General features: G+C 44.5%; 2 protein-coding genes across 4 annotated transcripts; both read left to right on the top strand.

The window, feature by feature from the left end:
* Nucleotides 1-233: 233 nt before the first annotated feature.
* LOC137869274 (lysosomal membrane ascorbate-dependent ferrireductase CYB561A3-like) lies at nt 234-3,035 on the top strand. Its single transcript, XM_068706572.1, has 5 exons — nt 234-420; nt 1,908-2,116; nt 2,211-2,365; nt 2,536-2,692; nt 2,950-3,035. Exons 1-5 carry the CDS (start codon nt 234-236, stop codon nt 2,974-2,976), a joined length of 735 nt encoding a protein of 244 aa, XP_068562673.1. The 3' UTR covers nt 2,977-3,035.
* Nucleotides 3,036-4,540: 1,505 nt separating this feature from the next.
* On the top strand, nt 4,541-24,435 carry tnpo1 (transportin 1). 3 transcript variants are annotated; one of them, XM_068706560.1, is made up of 25 exons: nt 4,541-4,705; nt 4,868-4,984; nt 6,314-6,389; nt 6,848-6,997; nt 7,554-7,660; nt 14,179-14,312; nt 14,854-14,935; nt 15,262-15,384; nt 16,106-16,224; nt 16,505-16,565; nt 16,732-16,903; nt 17,122-17,274; nt 17,364-17,589; nt 17,713-17,884; nt 18,054-18,140; nt 18,268-18,375; nt 19,434-19,592; nt 19,699-19,786; nt 19,873-19,971; nt 20,079-20,174; nt 22,043-22,118; nt 23,035-23,134; nt 23,219-23,293; nt 24,089-24,228; nt 24,344-24,435. In XM_068706560.1, exons 2-24 carry the CDS (start codon nt 4,880-4,882, stop codon nt 24,194-24,196), a joined length of 2,676 nt encoding a protein of 891 aa, XP_068562661.1. In that variant the 5' UTR covers nt 4,541-4,705; nt 4,868-4,879; the 3' UTR covers nt 24,197-24,228; nt 24,344-24,435. The 3 variants fall into 3 exon arrangements, with proteins under 3 accessions (XP_068562661.1, XP_068562660.1, XP_068562662.1); XM_068706559.1 differs by having other exon boundaries at nt 4,865-4,984; XM_068706561.1 differs by lacking the exons at nt 22,043-22,118; nt 23,219-23,293; nt 24,089-24,228; nt 24,344-24,435 and having other exon boundaries at nt 4,865-4,984; nt 23,035-23,133.
* The last annotated feature ends 468 nt before the right edge of the window (nt 24,436-24,903 follow it).

Here is a 24,903-nt window from a genome sequence, read left to right as displayed (position 1 = left end):
TAGGCTGGGATTGTCATTATAGGATTGGGGCTTTTGTTAGTGTTAGAGAGTATCTGCTCATCAGTATTGTTAAAAGCAGTAACAATCATCCAGTAATATCACCTGTATATTTCATTATGTAACAGGCTTTTCTTCAGTAATTGTGCCTTTGATAACTTCTATATTTTCACTTCAGTGGGATTTATGATTTCATTCACTATTTTCTACTCGTGACATGATGCACACTCACAGATATGAGTCCGTCGGTGTTGTTCTGGGTCACCTGCGTGCCGTGCCTGTGTCTGGGCCTGCTCTGTCTGCTCTTTGTGAGCTTCTGGAGCTCATTCTGGCACGGTGGCTTCTCCTGGGACGGCTCAGATCTGCAGTTCAACTGGCATCCTGTCCTCATGGTGGCTGGGCTGGTGGTTCTGTATGGCAATGGTAAGTGACCGCACTGTAGTGTTGAGTTTTCTATATATCGCAGTATGTTTACACTTGGTACAGTACGGTCGTGAAGGCTCTAATGTTTTGTTTTCGTTGAAAGGGTTTTAGAGAGGTGATGAGTCAGTGGTTTTGGAGGCTGCAGTTTGGTGCTGTTGATCTATTGCATTATACAAAGCGGCGTTTCTGTTATTCCGCCTGCCTTCAGTGATATAAATGAGGTGGACTGCAATAGGGCCCTTGACTATTGATTTTTACCACAATATCTAGGAGGGAACATTAATGGTGTTGCTGTTATTGTACCTCTGACCATACAATAACAATATATTGGCCGTTAAAGGGACAGTTCACCCTAAATTTATAACCAGCACTACAGGTAAGAGGAGAAATATGCATTTTTACATTTTATTCTATAGTTTAGATTTTAGGGGGGAACTGACCCTTTAAAGGAGGACTCCACCAATCCTCCACTTGAAGATCAGTTTGCTTGTCACAGACAACAACAACTCTGTCTGTAAAACCAGTATAGTATAATGTCTCCTGTTCCTCTGACGGGACCCCTATGATGTCATCAGAGCAGCCTTGGATTGGGTTTGAGATTTAGCATTTTCTGCAAAATGGTAGATTGCTTCCTTCGTAGGGTGGCCGGACTCAGCCTTAGAGACAGGGTCGAGGAGCTCATCAGGATCCCTCCTGGACGCCTCCCTTTAGGAGATTTTCCGAGCACGTCCAACCGGTAAAGAGCCCCCCGGTGGTGGACCCAGAACACGCTGGAGGGACTATGCGTCTAGTCTGGGCTGGGAATGTCTTAGGGTCCCCCCAGGAGGAGCTCTGGAATACCCTGTAAGCCTGCCGCCCCCAGCGACCCAGCCCCAGAGTAAGAGGAGGAAAATGGAGGGATGGATTACAGTAACAGGGCATAACAAGCTGGAGGTGTGGAGATTGAAAATGTGAGCGTGTTCCATGCAGCAGAGTCTAACAAAAGAACGCCTTTGTGTTGTTTGGGGTGGGCCCGATACACATAATGGGGTCTATCCCTACTTTACATTGTTCAAACATATTGTACTAAAACAATCATGAATGATAAGAGAGTTCCAGAAATGCATCTATTTTTTTGTTTAATGAAATGAAATCATTTTCTCATGGCCGTCTCAGCTGAAATTATTTTTCACTGCGGCTGACTGAGCTCGGAGGTATTTTCTCTCAGTGAAATTGATTAAGCCTGTAGCAGATTCTGTTATGATTTTAATTAGATATCGTAATACCTAGAAAACTGAAATGAATCTATGCAGACATCGAACTCGGTAAATTCCAAACTTGACACGTCTGTGAAAATAACATCTCACTCTTTATTTAAACTAAAAAAATAAATCATGTCATTATTCGCCAATTTTATAGGAAAAGCAGAAGATGGCAAATTATTAATAAATGCACTGTTTGCATCATTTATTCCTCAACTGTGTGTGTGTGTGTGTGTGTGTGTGCAGCGGTGGTTCTGTTCCGTGTGCCGTTCACCTGGAAGCAGAAGAAGAACACCTGGAAGCTGGTCCACGCCGGCCTGATGCTGCTGGCTCTGCTCCTGTCTGTCCTGGGCCTCTGTGCTGTGTTTGACAACCACAGATCCTTAAAGATCCCTGACATGTACTCTATTCACAGCTGGGTGGGCATGTGTACCGTGGTGATGTTTGCATTGCAGGTGAGGAATTCCCATAATAAGGGAATGAACTAATAGACGCACTTGAGGAAACTGTGAGAATACGCTGAGCCGTTCCCCTTTTTGCTGCTCGTAGTGGCTCCTCGGTCTGGCCGGCTTCCTGCTTCCTTGTTCTCCGCCGCGGTTCCGCAGCAACCTGAAACCTGTCCACGTCTGGATGGGTAAAGCCATCCTGATCCTCAGTCTGACCTCCTGCATCAGTGGCATCGACGAGCAGCTGTTCTTTACCCTGTGAGTGCTCAGATGTCCAGCAGGTGGCGACGCAATGTCTGTCCAACAGGACAACAGCCAGAATCCCAAAGCAATCATACATTAACATTAACAAAAGCATGAGATGTTGCACTATAAATCAGTATTCAAACATGAAGAGACTTAACGTGTTCAACCTAATGTCTCCATAGTGATGGGATCAGTGGTAAACCTTACAGCTCGCTGCCCGTGGAGGCAAAGTTTGCCAACTCCCTCGGCCTCCTCATTGTGGCCTTCGTCTTGGTCGTCTTCGGCATCCTGTCCAAAAACAACTGGCAGCGGCCGGAACCAGATAACGAAAGTGTTCCTGTGAGTGTGGGTGACATAACAGGGATCATATTGTTGTCGATCAATACCGCCGAAATCTTTTTGCCTCGAGTTGACAAAGATGTGAATTACACGTTGACGTAAATTGCTGGAGTCAAGGCTAACACTGGGATCATGGTTTTGTTCTGCCAATATTCAGTCATATTGATTGTGCTTCCAGTTTTCGTGATTGGTTCATTCTGCATCAGTGCTTTAACTCTCTGGGCGAGTTAATAATCTACATGTCATTTTAATTACAGCTCATGGTCAATGAAAACAGCACATGAAGATGCTGCAGGAAGACATCCGTGTGCCACGGAGAGCACACAGGACGCAGGAACACAGCGTCGTATTTCTTTGAGTAACATGTTTAGAAAGGATGAAAGAAAAATAACCGTTGTTCAATAATTGATTGATGACTTTCCATTTTTTTTTGTTTAAGTACCAGCATTCCTAGAGTCCTTGTAGTTTGCAGTATTCAAAGTCGAATTTTGTTGTTTTAATTACATTTCATAGATTATTTGTTGTTCTTTAAAGCTGACTTATGATGGCCTATGTTAAACATTTAGTGCATCTTTATTTTCTCTCATGCAGAGCTCAGTAAGTTAAGTAAGATAGAAATGCATGTTTAGCATATCTTTGTGACAGCTTCACAAAAAAGGCTTGTATTTGTAATGTTCACACACTCTACCTTATGATTTGTTTTTAGAGGTTGAAACGATATAAAAGACTGGAAAATGTGAAGTGAATAAACTGAGGAGCAATAACCACAGGAGGGGATTTAAAGGAGCACCGTCTTCTTCTTCAGCATCTTTTTGGAAGTCACTTATGTTATTAAACTCATGAACTTAAGGTCCAGTGTCGTTATAGCCGAATGTATTACAGGCCCAGACCACTAGAGGTCAACGCAGCACAGCAGTAACTCTTCAGGTTACAGTCTGTCCATGGGAGAAGTTTGCTTTCAGGGCTTTCTGACAGACATCTCGTTAGGTTTCGGCAAAATATTAGAAGGAAAATATTAAGGTTTGGATTCAAATTAACTCTTTTTGTCAAAACCAGAAGACAAATTTATCAGATTTGCTTAATCTGTAGATTAAGCAAATGCCATGTAGATTCAGACAGGGTGTAAGGAGCAAAAACAGGGAAAACATAAAGTCCTAACAATAATGTGGAGCGTTAGACAATAATACATAGGAAATATCATTATTTCACCCACACTGGACAACCAGAAGCTTTTAGCTGCACAGCCTGACATATTCTCAACAATTACATATTACAAAAATAGTAAAGTTGATGTTTTTTTACATTCCTCCCGACAGTCAAGGCCACTTTCTATGTTGTAATAAATAATATAAAACGTGCCTGGTGTAGAACTTTCTCTAAAAACAGAGCAATGTGGAGAAAGAAAAGAAACAAAGACATTAAATAAATGTCAATTCTCTGTTTTTGTAATACCCAGAGCCGTCACATGTCGTTTCAATTCATTTATCAGAATCAGAATCAGATTTATTGGCCATGTATGCGTTCACATACACGGAATTTGGGTTTTCACTTTGCTTTCAACGTACACAAGTTATATAACTTAATATAATAAATAAAACAAGGACAACAACAAAGTAGAACAGATGTAAGTATGAATATGAAACGACTATGTACAATAAAAATATATATCCAAAAGTATATATATATATGTATACATATATATATGTATATATCTCAGAGTGATTTGCAAAAAATATTATTATTACTACTATTATTACTTATTATTCAAATTACCCGCCAAGTACTTCCTGGCGTTATGAATCACGTGACAACAAGTGTCTTTTTTTTTTTAACTTCCGTTGACGCGACTCTCTCTATATACGGCTCTGTGCCCGCAGCTTTTTTTTTTTCAGCTTGTTGCGAAAACGGATGTGACTGCTGTAACAGGCCCATGTCTGAGAACCCAGACGGACGGTCACATTTTAGCAGAGAGTCCGCTTCACACTCGAACACGGTCGGCCAAAGTCGAGACGGGTAAAAACGCAATTTTCTATACCTAAAAAAAAACAGTTTACGTGTTCCAGACAGGGTCGCGTCAACGCGCTCGTGTCTGTCTCGAGAGGTTAGCCGTTGGCGAGTCGTTCGAAGACAAATCCTCTTGTGTTAGCTATAATGTTATGTCTTTATCCGCAGCAGCAGCAGAGCAAGATGGAGTGCGAGTGGAAGCCAGACGAGCAAGGACTTCAACAGATTTTACAGCTGCTGAAAGAGTCCCAGTCGCCTGATACGTCCACGCAGAGATCCGTCCAGCAAGTATCCTTTCGACGTGGATCGTGATATGTGTGTCTCGCTAGTTGTTACTGTCAGGTGGACTCAACAGGCTAGCGGTAGCTAACGCGCTAGCCTGGGTGGGTTACCGTTATAAGCAGGTAACGACACGCAGGTGCAAAGCATGTCGTGCCGTGCAGAATTAGTCCTATCTGGGTATTTATAGCGTTAGAGATTGCTGTATTAATGCTGGGTTCATATCACGTCTATAAACGTCTCACGGAGGCTCCATGTTCACCCTCACTTCGCTTTATGCTGTAAGACCAGCAGAAAAACAAACAGCTGTACATCAACCACAACCTAACAATGGACTCGGGTTGTTGCAGCTAAAAGCTAAATACTAATTTTAGACTTTAATATTATATATCATTTTGCATGTGAATTGTCTCCAAAGCAAGCAGACGCTCGCTTAGTTAAAAAATAGCCTGCGTATTGTAATAATCCTGTAATGGTGATTTTTATTAATGATGTTATGATAAACACAATCATAACATCAGTCTCCAAAAGATATGTCAGGGTGTTGCATATGCGCAAAGACCATGATATATATGTGTGTGTGTGTGTGTGTGTGTGTGTGTGTGTGTGTGTGTGTGTGTGTGCGCGTGTGCGTGTGCGTGTGTGTGTGTGCGTGTGTGTGTGTGTGTGTGTGTGTATGTTTTTCATAAATGCACCAGGGTCCAAAAAGGTGCAATTCTTTAGTCACAGGACAATGGAGGGAGAAATCAAATGATGGATTAGTTGATATCTGATTCAGATGAATCCTCTGACAAAGCTAATTTACTCAACATTAAACATCTGGTAGATTCAGTCATTACAGCTGTGTAACATGTAAAATGCGCGATAAAGCTGTGCTGTTGTCGCCACATCCTTTTTTTTTGTTTTGTTTTGGAGAACAACTACTCTCACCTGCTCCATGCTGCTGGCCCTGATGTCTTTTGTCTGGCTGCACGCTGAGCCTTAAATGGTTTGCTTATGTAACGCTTCACATGTGCGCTGCATCATTAACTCATAGACGACCTGCTGTTTTAGCCCTAAATAAGCCATCTGTCTGGGTACTTGCAGTGTTCTGTCCTGTCATGTGACACATTTATGACCCTCCCCCTACGACCATACACCCTCTCACACACACACACACACACACACACACACACATTAACCACATGAACTTCTGCCATTTCTACATATCTTCAGGTGAATACAACCTGTTTTTTTCCCCCCCTGTTATTACCAGATTGCAGCGCTAACATGCTCCTAACCTTTTAACATGCCGTACGTACATTTAGCCCTTTGTCTTCCTCAACCACTGTTTCCCAGAGACTCGAGCAGCTCAACCAGTATCCAGACTTCAACAACTATTTGATATTTGTTTTGACAAAGTTAAAATCAGAAGGTAAGCTCTCTGTCTGTCTGTTTTCGGTGCGTCGTTCACCCTCCGCGCTGCGTTCCTAGATCAATCCGATGGTTCTGGTCTGGACGCGGTGAACGTCAGACAGGTCACTTTTATGTAACCGCTGACAGACGGGTCTGTTTGGCCGTGACTCGGGTGACCCGATGGCATCTTTGCCACAGAGATGATGTGGCACTCTGAATATGGGTCACTCTAATTTTAAACCTAGTTCCTGGCACCGCTCAACTCTCTTGGCTCGACTGGCTGCACAGTAGATGACCGAAATGTTAAGTGGTGTTAAGGCATTTTAGGATGCTGTCGCACTGTTGCTCTTACTTCAAATGCAACGAGGCACACATGTTTAGAAGTGAGTAGAAGGACGAGTCCAGTTATCAGCTGGTTACCAACTTACACAATCTTTTAATTGTGTTGTTTTACAATCTGTCTTTCCCCCCCCCCAGACGAACCAACGCGCTCCCTGAGTGGGCTGATACTGAAGAACAATGTGAAAGCCCACTATCAGAACTTCCCCAATGGCGTGTCTGAATTCATCAAGAGCGAGTGCCTCCAAAACATCGGAGACTCGTCTCCCCTCATCCGGGCCACTGTAGGTAGGTGGAGTGAGATTGCTTTTTTTTTTATGATTATGCTTTAATCGATCGCTCGTCGTATCTCCTGTGTTCATATCCACAAAGGAAAAATATCCGGCCTCGTACTGAAGCGTGGGACTGTTCAAAGCACTTTATCCAGGGTGTAGCTCACCTTATTTGTCGCCTGTAATTCTCTGTAGATTTGATTATTTGCTGAAACAGCACACTGTCACATTGAACCTACAGCTGTATGTCAATTACTTGCACTAGACGTAGACAAAGCAGGTTAAAGGAATGAGTGAGTATACCAATTCAATAAATGACTTATTAGTCATAAATACTAAATAACCTCCGGCTGATATTGAACATCAGATATTGATATCATGACGTAGAAATAACTTGAGATGGAGTTTCTTTTTGATATATATATCAAGAGAAAATGATCCTCTGATGACTGCTAAGTGGAATTATGATATCTTTCTGACAAAACAACGATCGTTGAGTAAGCAGTGCTCGTGCGTTCTTCGTAGTTCCGTAACAGCCGTGTGACTGAGAGCACCTCCGTCCCTCTCCACAGGTATCCTCATCACCACCATCGCCTCAAAGGGAGAGCTGCAGAACTGGCCGGGGCTCCTACCGAAACTCTGCCTGCTGCTGGATTCTGAGGACTACAACACGTGTGAGGTGAGGACAAACACGGGAGATCTGGGTCGGCTCCGGTGACTGTCTGCTCATCAGTCAGGGCCTCTTTCAATCATTACACTGTAGTGATGATGGCAGAAAAAAAGATGTCCCGTCCCCCGTCCCCCGTCCCCATACAGACTGGTAGTGCTTGTCTATGTTGTAGAAAAGACCATGAACATGAGAGGAACCACCTGCATAGATACGATGTATTAGATGTGTCCTGACAACTCAGTTCGCATTAAATATGGACGTATTCATTATTTTCCCACTCTACAGGGAGCTGTCAGGATTCGTCCAGATACTAAAATGATGTTTGACATGCTGTGATTCTAGTGATTCTCTCCCCAGGCAGCTTAATCTGGCAAAAACTAGCATCTACATGGCGGTATATTTTAGAGCTTAAACCTGTCAATATGTGGATATAATGGGGGATGTAGTTGTTGTATCATGTGGTTTCTTAAATATCTATTTTGTCACAGCTGTGTGTGAGGTAGGATTCAGTGTGTGCACATGTGCGGTGGTGTGGCACGGCACACTTCTGGGCTGTAAGCGGGCCTGTCTCTGGGCGCGCACAGCGCTGCCTGTTTGTTTATTTGTTTATCTGTTTATTGTGGAGGGGGAATAGAGCTGGGTCAGCTATAAAGCAGCATCTGGATCGCATCCTGCTGGCCAGATGAGCTCAAGGCAGTCTCACAGCTGGAGCCGCAGCCACAACTGCAGATTATTCTACATGGAATCGTTTATTCTCTTCCTGTCCTTTTGACCAGAACACCATTATGACCCCGTTTCCTGACTTGGCGCACATCGTCACCCAGAATAGCTCTCATATCAGCAAAGACAATGCAGCGTGGCTCTTGATTTATACTGCAAGTTGCTTTTTTTTTTTTTATTCAGTCCTGTATTATCCAAAAATATATATTTGCTTATTATCACGTCTTGATTGCATCGAGCCGAGTCTTTGGTCTTATCAGCTGCTGTAGCTCCGTCACAATACAGTAGCTCGTGGTGGATGTTGGATCAGCTGATCAGGTGCCGCGCCCATACGTCGGCTCACATAAACTCGCCGGTCATTAATATGTTGTCAGCTGCATGTGCCGGTGATATCAGCCCCCATAGGGAAGGTGGATACGTTACACTGGAGAGCACGCGCAAATTAGGCGACGTGTATCCGGGCAGGATTGCTCGTCCCTTGCAGCAGGAATATACATATATTTCACCGTACTCTCTGAAATTAAAGGAAGAGATGTGATGTCTCTCCTTGTGGCACCACAGCCGGCCTCTCTCTCTCTCTCTCTCTCTCTCGCTCTCTCTCTCTCTATAAAGCTCATTCAGAAGCTGAGATTTAGGTCAGCTATTTACCGCAGAGGATCTTGAAGTGTATGTGTGTACAAGGCTTAACGGCGACCAAATGAAGCGGCTCCTCATAAAGGCTCACTATGATTTTGAAAAGCAGCTTGGAGGCTGGAAAGCTTCTTAATGTCTGATGGTGAAGATGGTTAAGTTGTTGCTGGAGGGGAAAGAAAAAAGAAGGAGAAAAAAAGGGGGGGGGGCTCTTCTAATCTTGTGATTAAAGATGCAAAAAATATATATTTAAAAGCGTTCAGTTGTTTTGGGCTACTCTGTCATCATGGTAGGTAAACAAAGGTATTCTTTTGCGATGCCATTGATCTTTTCCATGCTGTTTCTGTCACGTGTTCTATCACTTTTACAGTTGACAGAGCCACCAGTGTGGCTCTAAAATGGCATAATGGATGTGATGAATGTTTCATGTAATGTTAATGGCAATAATGATGCTTATGAATTGATGTAAACTTGCACAAGAGGGTATGTTTTTAGATTTAATGCAGCAATAAATACCAGCTAAGGCCACAGCAGGCGTGTGTTTTGTGAAGCTGAGCTTGTCTCATAATGCATGAAGTGTACAGTGTTAGAAAACGTGGAGCTACAATCATATCACTTACGGTCATATTTCTTTAATAAGGAAAGCTCGTGTTTCACTACAGCGAGCCTGTAACCTCGTGGCATTCGTCTCACAGGCTGCTCCTTGATACTACTGCGGTGTGTTGGGCCTTCTGTTCTACGCTGCTTTGGACCAAAGCCACATTTATAAACACATATATTTTATTCAGAAAGACTTCATATGTATTTCAGAGTCTGCCGGTGTGGGAAAACCAGGCAGAGCACGTCACGTCTACTCACACCGGGTAAATGTAGAGACGGCGAATAACCCACGGCACGCCGAATACGCGTTTGAAGGCGTCGACTGTTGCCATGGACCGTCCCCTAAACCATCCGCACCATCACTGCCACCAGCACTTTGATTTCTATTTCGGGAGTACGTTTGGCGGCCGCCAGTGTACGGTTTCAGAACAGTGTGCACTTTGTAGTCCGAGCGACGAGGAAACGCGCGTCGGCCCCGGGCCATTTGATCGATAGAACACGTCCTCTGTGTTGTGCATTTACAGCGCGTGTATACAACACGGTCGTCATCGCCGTGGTACCGAATCATCCTCCGGCTCACACGGAGTTCACGTCTGCTAGCGGGCCAATGGAGTCTTTATCCAGTGCTTTGCTCACGGTGGGAATTTCTGTCGACAATGTCACAAAGATCACAGTCTAGACGTGCTCTGGAGGAACAGTGCCCTGAGAGAACCTCTGCTGTTATTTAGATATGTTTGAATGTTGGGAGCAGAGAGAGCTAGATACGCGGTGTAATTGGGGAGCGTAGCTATGAACTTTATCTTAATTCTGGGGTTTGTCTCTGGCATTATTGGGGGGGGGGGGGGGGGGGGGGGGGGATTCCATAATAACCTTTCAGCATATTGTAATTCAAGTGGTGCGTCAGGGTCAGCAGCTTTCTGGCAAGGCATTAAAAAAAACGCAAGAATTTAAAAGCAAAGCCCCGCCCACCAGATGAGCACACGCTTCATTTCACACATCATGCTTCATACAGTAACCTGTACTAGTTCATACATCATGCTTCATATAGTAACCTGTCCTCCTCATTCATTTCATACATCATGCTTCATACAGTAACCTGTCCTAGTCTTCCTTCATACATCATGCTTCATACAGTAACCTGTCCTAGTCATGCTTCATACAGTAACCTGTCCTAGTCTTCCTTCATACATCATGCTTCATACAGTAACCTGTCCTAGTCATGCTTCATACAGTAACCTGTCCTAGTCATGCTTCATACAGTAACCTGTACTAGTCATGCTTCATACATCATGCTTCATACAGTAACCTGTCCTAGTCATGCTTCATACAGTAACCTGTACTAGTCTTCCTTCATACATCATGCTTCATACAGTAACCTGTACTCGTCATGCTTCATACAGTAACCTGTCCTAGTCATGCTTCATACAGTAACCTGTACTAGTCATGCTTCATACAGTAACCTGTACTAGTCTTCCTTCATACATCATGCTTCATACAGTAACCTGTACTAGTCTTCCTTCATACATCATGCTTCATACAGTAACCTGTACTCGTCATGCTTCATACAGTAACCTGTACTCGTCATGCTTCATACAGTAACCTGTACTAGTCATGCTTCATACATCATGCTTCATACAGTAACCTGTACTAGTCATGCTTCATACATCATGCTTCATACAGTAACCTGTCCTAGTCATGCTTCATACAGTAACCTGTACTCGTCATGCTTCATACATCATGCTTCATACAGTAACCTGTACTAGTCATGCTTCATACATCATGCTTCATACAGTAACCTGTCCTAGTCATGCTTCATACAGTAACCTGTACTAGTCTTCCTTCATACATCATGCTTCATACAGTAACCTGTACTAGTCTTCCTTCATACATCATGCTTCATACAGTAACCTGTCCTAGTCATGCTTCATACAGTAACCTGTACTAGTCATTCATTTCATACATCATGCTTCATACAGTAACTCCTGTCCTCCTCATTCATTTCATACATCATGCTTCATACAGTAACTCCTGTTCTCCTCATTCATTTCATACATCATGCTTCATACAGTAACCTGTACTAGTCATTCATGTCATACTTCATGCTTCATACAGTAACTCGTCCTCCTCATTCATTTGTTTTCTTTGCAAACTTCTTGTAAAATCGTGAGCTCTCGGCAACATTTCTCTCCATCTCTGAAACGCGTCACCGATATTGTGGCGCTCTAGAGCCTTGAGTCATCTCAAAGGGCTTTAGAGACCCACACGTTTGCATAGAAAGGATAGAAATAGGATTACAGAACTTCTCTGAAATGACCTGTGATTGGCCAAGGTCTCCAGTCACGGGCTGGATTCTCTAAAAGCCTGAAAACAAGAGCCAAGAGGTCTCGTTTGCTCTCAGATTGCCTGAGGTACAATAGGCTGAAAGGTTAATGTGGAATTTTTCTCTTTCATCTCATCATCTTCGTCTTCTTTATATAATAAAAAAAAAAAAATGAAGCCCAGCTCCTCTCCTTGGTCTCATCAGCAGTCACAGCTGCCCCACAGGTCCCGTCCTGTTGGTGGTTACAGAGCAGCAGTTGTAGGAAAAGCCCCCCTGTGGCACCCCACTGTGCTCCACCCTCTACATGCTCCACCAAAAGGACAGCAGCAGGTGTGTGTTGGATGCCGAGTGTGGCGCTGGTGGGTGGCTTTATATAGGTTTGCCTGAGAGCGTTTTTTTTTTACGGTCGTGATTAATGGCAGTAATGGAGGTCAGTCGCGACGGTGTTGTGAGGATGAAGATGAGGAACGCGCTTTGTCGCCTCAGTGCTCGTTGGTACCGTGACATTCTTCAGACGTTCCAGAGCCGGAGCTGTTTTGGTTGCGTAAACGCAGACTTCTCTGCTCCCCGGCTAGCTGTCATCTGCATGACTTACATTCTCTCATTTAATGGCCGTCCATAACAGGACTCGGAAGGGAGGATTGCATTTTAGACGCTTCAGCTTCAGTGAAATGCCATTTCTTTGCCCTTCTCTGTTGACACACAGGCTCAGAAACGCCCACATTACACGTTGATGTCGTTGGGGGGGGGGGGGGGGGGGGGGGCTTGTGTCCGGTTCCACACGTGGGATGAGTTACATCGGAGCTGCATTTCAGCGTATTAGTGCTTCCAGAGCTCAAATCTGATGCTGCAAGGATTCTGCTTTTCTGAATCGACTGAAACATGTAAAGAGGATTCTGTGTTTATGACGCTCGGTGCTCAAATAGTCAAAGTTGACGGACGACGTTTCCCTGATGTCAGCTTTGTAGCGTTAAGATGTCGGCCATATTATTCGCTCAGAGAATAGTTTTATTGCTGCCGTTTACATTCCTCCTGACGAACATTTAAATGACTCCCTGCAGGAATGCACTCCCGTTTTGTTCGTCATGTTCTTTCTTGTGTAGCAATTAGGCTCCAACTGCATTTTGTTGGGCAACCCTGTGTTGCATAATAACAATGAATTAACCTCAAATCTTTGAGTCCTTCAATAACCTTTCACTTCCACTGAGGGCAGCAACCAACATGATTGATGAATCTGATCATGGTTGTTTTTCTCTGTGTCTATCAAATGTAAAATGTTCATAACTTCCGATAAATCAGCGTGACATCTTCAGATATTGTGTTTTGATTGATCAACAGTCCAACATATTCAGTATGCAGCGATATTAAATGGAGAAAAGCAGCAATTCACACATTTTGGTAGAGTGGAACGAGCTATTTTTGCTCGGAAAAGCAAAATCTGGAGTCCATTAAATCTTTTGTTTTTATGTCGCCCCCCCCGAAAAGTAGTCCTGTTCCTTTTTGCACACCGCCCTGCAAGATGAAATTTGATAAATCTGTCTACTAACGAGGGAAATATCTGCGGTGACCTTCACCCGGTCTCCTCGTCTTATTTCCTCCACATTTCATTTGAGACCGTTCGGTATCTGTCATCGCAGAGGAATGGCGACGTGGGGAACGGTTTCCATGGAAACTCATTCCAGACACAGCGTATGCGTGTCGCTGCTGTTTCTGTTTCTCGTATCAGATCCTCGGGCTGCGATTTTGGTGAAGGGACAGAGGAGGCTGCAGCATACTGTGAACATGCATACTAACCATCAGTCAAGCAGCTAGTATTAAGAGAGAGAGAGAGAGAGTGTGTGTGTGTGTGTGTGTGTGTGTGTGTGTGTGTGTGTGTGTGTGCGTGTGTGACTGCTTGCCAACTGTGTGAAGGTTATTAGAGCAGAAGGGGATGAATCCTTTTGAAGATCGTGGATGAGGGAGGAGGCTGAACGCATTGTTGAGCTCTCGCTCTGTGCAAAAAAAAAACTAGAACCAGATCCTCTCAATGTTTCTATACTTATGTAAACACATTATGATCTTACCTTTGTACAATGTAGAGCCAATCAAATATAAACATGTATGAGCGTTTTGTTGGGATGGTCAAGCAAAAGACGGTAAACAGGAAGCTCGTCCACACGCGCTTGTCTGTAGCTGCAGTGTAGGCTGCCTCCATGTCGGGGGTCCTAACAGAGGACGCTTCATAACATTCTCTGTTGTTGTGTTGTTTGTCCCTCAGGGAGCGTTTGGAGCGCTGCAGAAGATCTGCGAGGACTCTGCTGAGATCCTGGACAGCGACATACTGGATCGTCCTCTGAACATCATGATCCCCAAGTTCCTGCAGTTCTTTAAGCACAGCAGTCCTAAGATTAGGTATCAAGCTTGATTTCTAAACCTTCTCTTTCTAGTAAATGTGTTACTGCTGCATCGTTGGTTTGGAGGATCTAAAGCAATTAAAAGTGATACATTCTGTTTACTATCCTTACATATTCATGATACATGAATGACATCAGTTTATTATATTGATTTTTCTAGAGATGCACCGATATCGGTATCGTAAATGCCTCCGAACCAGCCTTCAATGCTGGATCGGGTAATAATATGAATTCTTGTATTAAGAATATGAACTTATAGAAACGTAAGTGGAAAAATAGGCCATCATTTCTATCTGGAACATATCTTAAATGAATCGTCTTCTAGTGAGTATGTTTTATGAAGCAAATAGATGTCTTCGCACACGTTCAATGTATTTACAAGACGGACTAAAGGTCTCTGTAACCGGACAGTTGAGGCGTCAGTCTGTGGACAGAAGAAAAGACGTACATCAGCGGAGAAGAAGAAGAAGACGGGAGCTGCATTCGTAGTGAGTAACGCGTGTTGGAGTGGTTCTGAAGCGCTGCTTGTTGTGTTGCAGGTCTCATGCCATCGCCTGCGTCAATCAGTTCATCATCAGCAGGACTCAGGCTCTCATGATGCACATCGACCCTTTCATCGAGGCAAGTCCGACTCTGATGCGTCTGTGCACTCTGTTGTCCTTCTTGTGTCACAAGATACACGAACATTGAGTTTTAACTTTTCACTTCATGTAGTCTTCTTCCTGGCCTTTTAAATTTGATTCTTAATGTGTTGATTGTATTGCTGAATGTGCTTTTCCTATTTAGCACTCAGAAGCACAGATACAGAACATTAACTTAAAATAAAGTGTTAGCTTAATACGTTGCTCAGGCTACGCAGTGGTTATTGTTATTGTTTGTAGTCGTTGTTTCACACGGTGCATAGTGTGCGTAGATATTTGACCCTGGCGTCATTCTATCCTTTGCAGAACCTGTTTGCACTGGCGACAGATGAGGAGCCAGAAGTGAGGAAGAATGTGTGCAGAGCTCTCGTCATGCTGCTGGAGGTCCGCCTGGACCGTCTCCTGCCACACATGCACAACATCGTGGAGGTGAGTGACGGAAGAGAGAGCAGGAACAGCAGGATAAACACACGCATTTCTAGGATAAATGGGGAGTTTCTATACTATACATATTCTAATATTTGTCTTATTCTCAACAATTCCCATAAAACACAATACTGACTTGATCCTACAAACAAGTGTTGTCTGTCGATACAGCTTGTTCCTTAATGCCACAGAAACTAAAAGACGCTCTGTTGCACTGGCCTTCATGTCCCTTGTGATGAACACAGTCAGTGTCGTTGAAGTTGAGTCCATCCCATAAACACTAGGGTTCCAAAAATACTTGCTTGCGCACAAGACTCAAACAGCTTTACTCCTGTTTCAGTTGTTTAAGGAGATTAATTAAGCTTTTTAAAACGAGGACGTCTTCAGGAGGCACAAATGGGCTTTGGGATAAGTGTCACAGACGGGGGGAGGAAACATAGAAAGTATTGAGTGACGAGTGTGATCCGACTGATCGCCCCCCCCCCCCCCGGGTCGTAACAGGATGATATAGTTCTATAGGAGGCCGTTGGATGTGTTGATAATAACAAAGCTAGAATATCGCCCCTCTTATTCTGAAATGACGCGCTCCTGATGGCTCCCTGTGGACAGACGGGCTTGTTTTAGGCCACGGGTGTATTTGCGATCGCCATTTTCAGAATGAAATATCGTGTTTTGTAAATATAGAGTACGTATGATTTTAAATTTCCCCGTTATTTCATTTCAGTACATGCTGCTGAGGACTCAGGACCAGGACGAAAATGTTGCCTTGGAGGCCTGTGAGTTCTGGCTTACTCTGGCGGAGCAGCCTGTGTGTAAGGAAGTGCTGTGTGGACACCTCTCCCAGTAAGAAAACACACACACACACACACACACACACACACACACACACACACACTGTTGATTCATAGCAACCTTGCCAGTAAGTTAGTGAAGACCTTGTACTCGGATGATGTCTCTCTTCTGATTAAGAACCCTGACTGTTGACCTCAGTTGTAACATCTTTCAGCGCGCTGTCACATTAAACTGCCCCGCAGCAGGACTCACATGTGAGTGATTGCTGGTGGGCTCCGTCCTACCCTTGCCCTTTGTTCTCATCTTTGCTCCTTTTGGCCCTCTGCTCCAGGCTCATTCCAGTGCTTGTCAACGGGATGAAGTACTCTGAGATTGACATAATCCTGCTCAAGGTCAGTTTCTATAGCCTAATATTTGTACCTGTAGAGTAGGAGGATGAATTGCCCCGTGGCAGTCGAGCTGTTTAGTGTGAGTTTCATTATACATTCTTCTTTGTTTAAAACGCTGTAGCAGCAAACTTGCGTGACTTTTATTTCACCCCGTGCGTCCGTCACCAAGGCGGACACCGAGGAGGACGAGGCCATTCCGGACAACGAGCAGGACATCCGGCCGCGCTTCCATCGCTCCCGCACGGTTGCCCAGCAGCACGAGGGCGACGGCATCGAGGACGACGACGACGACGACGACGAGCTGGACGACGACGACGATACGATCTCTGATTGGAACCTGCGTGAGTTCAGTGCCCGTGTGAATGCAGCTGTGTCCCCTCCGACGTTTGATGATATGAATCGTCCCGAGCTAGGAAGCGTATTGATTGCCTGTCTCTTCTTTGTGTCTGCTGTACCTGTGACGTCTGTACGATGTTTGTCCGCACACTTCTACGTCTGTATGTGTGTGTGTGTGTGTGTGTGTGTGTGTGTCCCCGCCCTACTTTTCACCAAACATTAGGGAAGTGTTCAGCTGCAGCGTTGGACGTGTTGGCCAACGTGTTCAGGGACGATCTGTTGCTGCACATTCTGCCCCTTCTCAAGGAGCTGCTCTTCCATCCAGAGTGGGTGGTGAAAGAGTCTGGCATCCTCGTGCTGGGGGCTATAGCTGAAGGTAAGAAGGGGAAGAGGGAGGAAGAGAGCAAAACATAGGGTGTCAACAATCAGAGGAGGTGACACTGTTCTCGTCCCCCCTGTCTCCAGGCTGCATGCAGGGCATGATCCCGTACCTGCCGGAGCTCATTCCCCATCTCGTGCTGTGTCTGGCTGACAAGAAGGCCCTGGTGCGTTCCATCACCTGTTGGACACTGAGCCGTTACGCTCACTGGGTCGTCAGCCAGCCTCCGGATACTTACCTGAAGCCTTTGATGACGGAGCTGCTCAAACGCATTCTGGACAGCAACAAGCGTGTGCAGGAGGCTGCGTGCAGGTGAGTCCTGCTCGAACCCCGCAGCTCCTCTGGACTGGTGACACCCACCCATTCTCCCTCGTCTGGAGGTAATGGTGACAAAGCGCGTCCCGTATGATGTTGTCTTCCCTCCCTTGTTTTTAGTGCCTTTGCCACTTTGGAGGAGGAGGCTTGTACAGAGCTGGTTCCCTACCTGGCATTCATCCTGGACACGCTGGTGTTCGCTTTCAGCAAGTACCAGCACAAAAATCTGCTCATTCTTTACGACGCCATCGGAACACTTGCAGACTCTGTGGGGCATCATCTCAATAAGCCGGTATGCAGAACAGAAACGTGGACTCAGTTTCACGTGAAAGTAAAGTTAGCACAGTGCGGTCGGCTAGTGGTCGGTGTGACTTTCTGATGGTATGAAGCTGAGAAGATAAACAATCAATAAATCATACTGTGTTTGTGTAAAGACTCTTTTGTTCTGTGTTGTTTCTTAGGAATACATCCAGATGTTGATGCCTCCACTGATCCAGAAATGGAACCAGCTGAAAGATGAAGACAAGGATCTCTTCCCTTTATTAGAAGTGAGATTCGCTGATGTGAAGTTACTGCCTGCACAAGTCGTTTAGTTGACAGTGAGTCACTTCCCCAGATGATAACAGTGTATAAATAGGCCTCTGACTGCGTCTTCCTCCTGCCTGCCTTCCTCAGTGTCTGTCGTCTGTAGCCACGGCCCTGCAGAGCGGCTTCCTGCCCTACTGTGAGCCTGTGTACCAGCGCTGTGTCAACCTGGTGCAGAAGACGCTCGCTCAGGCCATGGTGAGTGTCTACACACACACACACACACACACACACACACACACACTCTCTCTAAGCTCACTGTTTTAATGATTTAAAGCCATATAATGGTTGCTATAGGGCCCTGTTGTAATGATCTATAGCGCGTGGTCTAAAGGTGCATTTAGGGCGTGTCGAGCCCCACTTTTCCCGGTAGAACAGCGCATATATACGATCCTACGCAGCCACCACTGGACTCTTAATTCTACAAATAGTATAACATGAGTGTGTCCCTAATCGTTATCTGCGACTGAGCAGAAATACTGGGTTCAAACACAATGAATAGACATGTTTATTTTAATGTCTACATTATGAATGAAGCTTCGAAGCCTCCACCTATTCGGCTCAGCTTTAGACTTGTCTTATTGATGAGTTTCATTTTGTGTTTCCCGATAAGGAGGGCACTCGATCGTCTGTTACTGTCCGTCGAGCGGGTTGCCGTGTGAGCAAATGCACCGATAACCTGTTTAACTGGGGAGTACATGTACCGTGTGTGTATCCAGCAGTAAGAGAGAGTTATGACCCCGCCCATGTCGGCCGATCCTACTCTCTGAATGATGAGCCCCTTTTTAAATAGCAGGAAAACAGGACCTGCTTTTTCTTAGTCACAATCGCTTTCTGCTGCCTTTAAAAATAGCAGCGCAGCAACGATGCGCCTGATCACACCTCTGTTCAACACCGACACGCCCACAGGGCGCACAGAGATGTGTTCAAGTACATTTGCTACTCACGCAGCCAGTGTGAGCATGAAGATGACAACTGCCTCAGTGTTTGCTCTGGGTGTAAGATGGGGCCCAGTATGTCTTTGTTGTGTTTACAGCTTGCTGCACTGCCCCCAAGTGGCCAAGTAGAGTAAATGATGTGCAGGTTTAACGTACAGGCGTAACGTTAAACTGTCCTTTAATCAATAACGGTGGATGAAACATGTCGTTTTAGGATCGAGAGAGAACTAGAATTCAGGTTTTATAAGTATTTAGAATTTGATTATCTATTAGTTATTCAACTCTCATCCTCTTTTCTACCATCCTTCCCTCCTCTAGCTTTATCAGTCACAGCCGGACCAGTACGAAGCCCCGGACAAAGACTTCATGATCGTGGCTTTGGATCTTCTGAGCGGCCTGGCGGAGGGTTTGGGAGGCACCATTGAGGAGCTGGTGGCCCGCAGCAACATCCTCACCCTCATGTACCAGTGCATGCAGGTGAAGGAAGTGAATAACGTGCCGCTTATCTGAGAAACCGAGAGTAACTCGCTTTGTTGACTCTTTCTTTTGTTGTTGTTGTTGTTGTCCTCTTCAAACTGCTCAGGACAAAATGCCAGAAGTGCGTCAGAGTTCCTTTGCTCTGCTGGGGGATCTAACCAAGGCTTGTTTCCAGCACGTCAAACCCTGCATCGGTACGTTCTGTGCACTTCACTCTCAAACACTGTTTGGAAACTACTTGTCGGCCAGTTGCTAAGTTGACTCGCTTTCCTTCTTCCAGCTGATTTCATGCCCATACTGGGTACTAATTTAAACCCAGAATTAATATCAGTGTGCAACAATGCAACATGGGCAATTGGAGAGATTTCTATACAAATGGGTGAGTGCCTCGATTTTTTTTTTTTTCAACAAACTACCGCAACATGTCACCGTTCACAGTGGCCACAGTAAACATGTTTGTTTCCACCGCCGTTCCTCCGCCCGTAGGGTCTGAGATGCAGCCGTACATTGCCATGGTGCTGCACCAGCTGGTGGAGATCATTAACAGGCCAAATACCCCAAAGACTCTACTGGAGAACACAGGTACCACTCGGTGGCAGTGCTGAGCCAGCCAGCCAGGTCACCACACACAGGGAGGTGCTCCGAAAAACACTCAGGCCCATTCAGCCAGGGAGTCGCCACACTCGCTAGGGCGCCCGTCCCGCCCCTTTAATCTCTATCTATAGAACCCTTCCCAAGCCGTGGGCCTTACAGGTTTGACTGGTTTCTCCAAAGTATGCCAAATATTTCAGCTGATGATTTTTCGACCTGGCAGTGGTGGCCCGTAAAAAAAGATAAAAGAAAACTGAACCCCGGGCGAGCCCTGCTGGGGAAGTATTGACGCTTGAATCGAGCGAGCCGTGTAAGTGCCCAGGCTTGGGATTAACTAATGCGGACTGACTGTATACATACGATACAGAAGCATAACGAAACGCAAAGCACAGGCAGTGTGAGGGATAGACAGGCGAGTTCACAGCCCCACGTAGTCAGCTGTTACCACGACACAGACATGTTCTAAACACTCGAACAATAACTAGAGAGAACACCTAGTCTGACTAAATGTAGGCCACCTAGCCCAGAGCAGTTTGACAAATAAAAAGGTTACACTGTGCTCTTGTTTTTACAAATTGGATTTGAAATTCTTATTTATTTGATCTCATTTAAAAAGCTGCTTTCAAGGGTGAAGTGTAACCTGCTTTAATTCAATGGAACCTAGGGACTCTGTAGATGTGTTCCTGTTTGTTTGCCGTCAGTTTATTTGTTGCTTTAATTTACTGTTCTTTAAATGTGGATGCATATCTGCCAATAGATGTTAAATGTTGTTAAGAATGGCCAATGTTTGATGCAGGATACATGATAATTATAACTGTCATAACATTTGATTCTCCTAAGAATTTGTTACTGTTCGCATCGGGCCAGTGAGCTTCTTTGTCACCATTTGTTGCGTGTTTTCAATCAATGTGTCGATTGAAAACACGACACACCAACTCGACAAGATCACGACGTTTTTGGCGTAAATCCTAAATGTCTGTCGTAGAGAGCCGCTCTGTCACTGGAACTAAATTTAGACGGACAGCCACGTAACGCCACGGTCGCTTCACAGGTGGGCGTGGCTGGGGAGACCGTTCACGCCGTCTCCGATCAGCTTATCCTGCACTGAACTTTATTCTAATGAGCATACCATCTGCTTTCTGCATGTGTCATTGGACTGTTCATAAATGCCTGTTTGTTAATGAGAATGTTGCATAGTTTTGTGTCTCTTAAACTTAGGTCCTCCCTCCTCTCTGCTGTGCTGGATACTAGTCTCCCTCCATGTAGTTGGCTTGGAGTAATCTGTCATTTTTTTTTTTATTTTCAAAAGAACAAAAAAAAAAAAAAAAAACACATTTCTGTTTGTTATGGAGAAATATCTTTTGTGAGTTTAAGGGAGAAATCTCTTAAGTGACCTGCTCTTGTTTAGGCCACTCACACACACACACACACACACACACACACACATGCTGCACGTTAGCTCGTCTTCACATCGAGACATTTTAAATCAAGCTAACTTTAAATCCTCGTAGACTTGAATAGCTTCTTTTTTTTCCGATCCATATGATTTGTGAAAGCAGATGCCATTGTTTGCCTTTTTTTTCTATGAATGTCCTGTCAAAGTTGTCAATGTGTTCTCCCTTAAACGTGTTGTATGTTTTTTTGAATAGAGTGTCATATTTTACATTCCTCCCCCCGTGAGCGAAGGGGCAGTAATAATCAACACTAGTGAAATCTTCTGTTTCTTATCATACACAGATTCTGTTGATTTATGTCTCTGAGTTGTTTGTTTTTTCTTTATTTTTTTCTCCTCCCCCTCCTCATTGCTCATGTCTTGGTTGGCGTTTGGTGGTGTGTAACCGTGATTACCGTTACCTTAGCAATAACAATTGGTCGTCTTGGTTACGTTTGTCCTCAAGAGGTGGCACCCATGCTACAGCAGTTTATAAGACCCTGGTGTGTATTATTCAATCTTTTATTTAATTCATCTCCTCTCTGCTTTCTCTCCTTGTTGCTCCCTTCCTCTCCCCTGTTGCTCTCTCCTCCTCTCCTCACTCCTTCACTTTCCTTCTCAAGAGAAGTCTTTTCAGTTTGTTTTCTTTTTTCTTATCAGTTTGTAATCATTGCCAACCATGTGACTAACCCTGTCCTCTTTTAGGTCCTACTTGTGATTTTTCTTCTCTTTTTTTTTTTGCCTCAGTAGCACCTTCATGTATTTTATACATTGATTTGTTTAATTTCTAGTTTCTTTGTCATTTGTTAACTGTCGCTAACCCTAAAAGATGCATGGCATCAGATTTGTCACATGCCTGCTGGTTCAGCAGCAGAGAAAGGATGCGAAAGAGCATTCCTAAATCCCTTTCTCATACAGTAGTCACCCAGCTGCATGTGCCTGTCCCAAACACTATGAATACAAATAAGAACCCCAACCTCCTCTAGTCAATCTAAAACATAAGTAATGCTATTTTCAAGGTGCTATCCATGAGGTTTCATAGACAACAGTGGAGTTATTAGAGCTCAACGTAGTTAAAAGTAAAAGTGTTTGTTTTATTTGAATCTGTTTTGTGTGCATGCTTGACTTGTTGTGGTTACCTCTTAGGTCATGATAGACACTCACATGGATGTAGACATACAGACTAATGTGTTTTAACGACCAGCATTGATGATAATAAGAAGACACCTAAACGTTACATTTGTATTAAGGATGGAAATAGGCTATATTTGTGTTATATTATCTCACAGATATAAAGTTAGTGTGTTCATGTAGGTATGTACAGTAGTCATTCATTTTGACTACAGTTGTTTATTCTTTGTTTTTTTTTTCTTCGTCTTTGATGTGTCTGATGGTGAATCTGGTCGTCCCTGTTGTCAGGTGCACCTCTCTACGAAACATAAGAGACAACGAGGAGAAAGACTCTGCGTTCAGAGGAATCTGCACTATGATCAGTGTGAACCCGGGAGGCGTAGTGCAGGTGAGGTCCGGCGAAACACGACGACAAGCGTGGTCAATGTGTCGCCAGGTTGAAATGTTGCCTCACCTCTCTTCTCTGGAACAGGACTTTATATTCTTCTGCGACGCAGTGGCCTCCTGGGTAAATCCAAAGGACGATCTCAGAGACATGTTCTACAAGGTAAAAGCGGGAAACGCTCAGTGTTCAAACACATTTACATCACGAGTGGAGTAGCTAATCTAATGGAGTACAGTTTGAGCAAAATCACAGATGAACTCAGTCCCCCTGTCTGCCCCCCAGTGGCCACATGTGGGGGACTACAGTGTCTACAGTCAGCCCACTGATAATAGATAGATAGATAGATAGATACTAACTTTATTGATCCCGCGAGGGGAAATTATTTTGTTACAAGCAGCAATAGGTTACAGAGCAGCAATAGGTCACAGGTAAAAAATCTTATTATATATAAAGAAAAAAAGAAAAAGAAAAATACAAGAAAAATACACATGTCACAATACACAATATATACAATTATAATATAGTAAAGATGTTATATAAAAAATGCACACTATATACACCGTGAATAGAACAGAATAATATTAAATCAACTAAATAAACAGTAGTGCAGAGGTTTAACGATTTGATTTGGCCCGAGGTGATTTATTGTACAGTCTTATAGCAGAGGGCAGGAATGTTCTCCTGTACCTGTCCTTGTGACAGCGGAGCTGGATCATTCTGTTGGAGAAAGTGCTCCGCTGTCCCTGCAGTAGGTGGTGGAGAGGGTGGTCCTGGTTATCCAATATGGATAATAGTTTCTTCAGTGTCCTCCTCTCCACCACGTGTTCCAGATAGTCTTGTTTACAGCCGATGATGGAGCCGGCCTCCATCATAATAAAACCCCGTCACGCACAAGATCTATTTTGAAAGGCAGCGTTTCATTACTTGGTGTGAACTTCTCCTGGTGTTTGGTTTCAGATCCTTCACGGGTTCAAGAACCAGGTGGGCGAGGAAAACTGGATGCGCTTCTCGGATCAGTTCCCCATGCCGCTGAAGGAACGGCTGGCGACCTTTTACGGCGTGTAACTGTTTCCACGGCGGTGTGCCTCGTCGCTGGGGTCAGTTTCCTCTCTCCGATATCGTAGACAAACACATTCAGTATTCAGTATTTGATGTGAGAGAGATGTTGCTGTTTGTTCCTTTTCCTAATGACGCCTCTCTTTCTCTGCGCAGGTCATTCACTATGGGAGACAATATAGGGAACCTCTTTTACCCAGGGAACATGTTACCCTTTACTGGGGGGAAGGGTCTGCCTGCTGAGGGGAGGGAAGGGGGTGCGTACCCCTCCCCGAACCTGAAGGGCGGGGTGGGAGGGAGGTGGTAGCTGCAGTGCCCGGTGCCCCCATGCACAGGCAAGGGGGTGGGGGGGTGGGGGGAAAGGGACTGCCAGAAAAACCTTATCATGGGAGGAAAAATTCATGTTATCACATCTTAATCAGAAATAATGAAATCGATCGCCCTTTTTCACCCCGTTTATTCCCCAAAACTTCTGTTCTTGTTTTCCGTTAGCTGAACTACTGAGAAGAAATGTAAGCAGAAGCAGAAACTCTGTGAAGCATCTTTTAATTTGTTGGTCAGAGGAGGAGTTTTGCACGTTTGTAAGGTGCAGAAAATGCTCTTCAGAGCCAGTTATTATCATGTCAGACGGATACAAGGTGCGTTCGCTCTCAACGCGACTGAATTCTACCAGCAGAGTAGAAGACTGTTCATTTAAAATGCAGTTCAGTTGACGG

The sequence above is a fragment of the Cebidichthys violaceus genome, unplaced genomic scaffold, assembly GCF_023349555.1.
Source record: "Cebidichthys violaceus isolate CVI_PGR_0920_01 unplaced genomic scaffold, fCebVio1.0.p SCAF_12, whole genome shotgun sequence".
NCBI classification, from domain to species: domain Eukaryota; kingdom Metazoa; phylum Chordata; class Actinopteri; order Perciformes; family Stichaeidae; genus Cebidichthys; species Cebidichthys violaceus.
Note: the sequence above shows the minus strand (reverse complement) of the source record. Positions and strands in the feature narration are given on the sequence as shown.

Bases quoted from the DNA above. Each gene is read 5' to 3' on its own strand.
- tnpo1 (XM_068706560.1), top strand. From the start codon at position 4,880: ATGGAGTGCGAGTGGAAGCCAGACGAGCAAGGACTTCAACAGATTTTA. The intron at 17,275-17,363 runs GTAAGAAGGGGA...CCCTGTCTCCAG, and splicing joins GCTGGGGGCTATAGCTGAAG to GCTGCATGCAGGGCATGATC. The intron at 19,972-20,078 runs GTGAGTGCCTCG...CTCCGCCCGTAG, and splicing joins AGAGATTTCTATACAAATGG to GGTCTGAGATGCAGCCGTAC.
- LOC137869274 (XM_068706572.1), top strand. From the start codon at position 234: ATGAGTCCGTCGGTGTTGTTCTGGGTCACCTGCGTGCCGTGCCTGTGT. The intron at 2,117-2,210 runs GTGAGGAATTCC...TGCTGCTCGTAG, and splicing joins TGGTGATGTTTGCATTGCAG to TGGCTCCTCGGTCTGGCCGG. The intron at 2,366-2,535 runs GTGAGTGCTCAG...ATGTCTCCATAG, and splicing joins GAGCAGCTGTTCTTTACCCT to TGATGGGATCAGTGGTAAAC.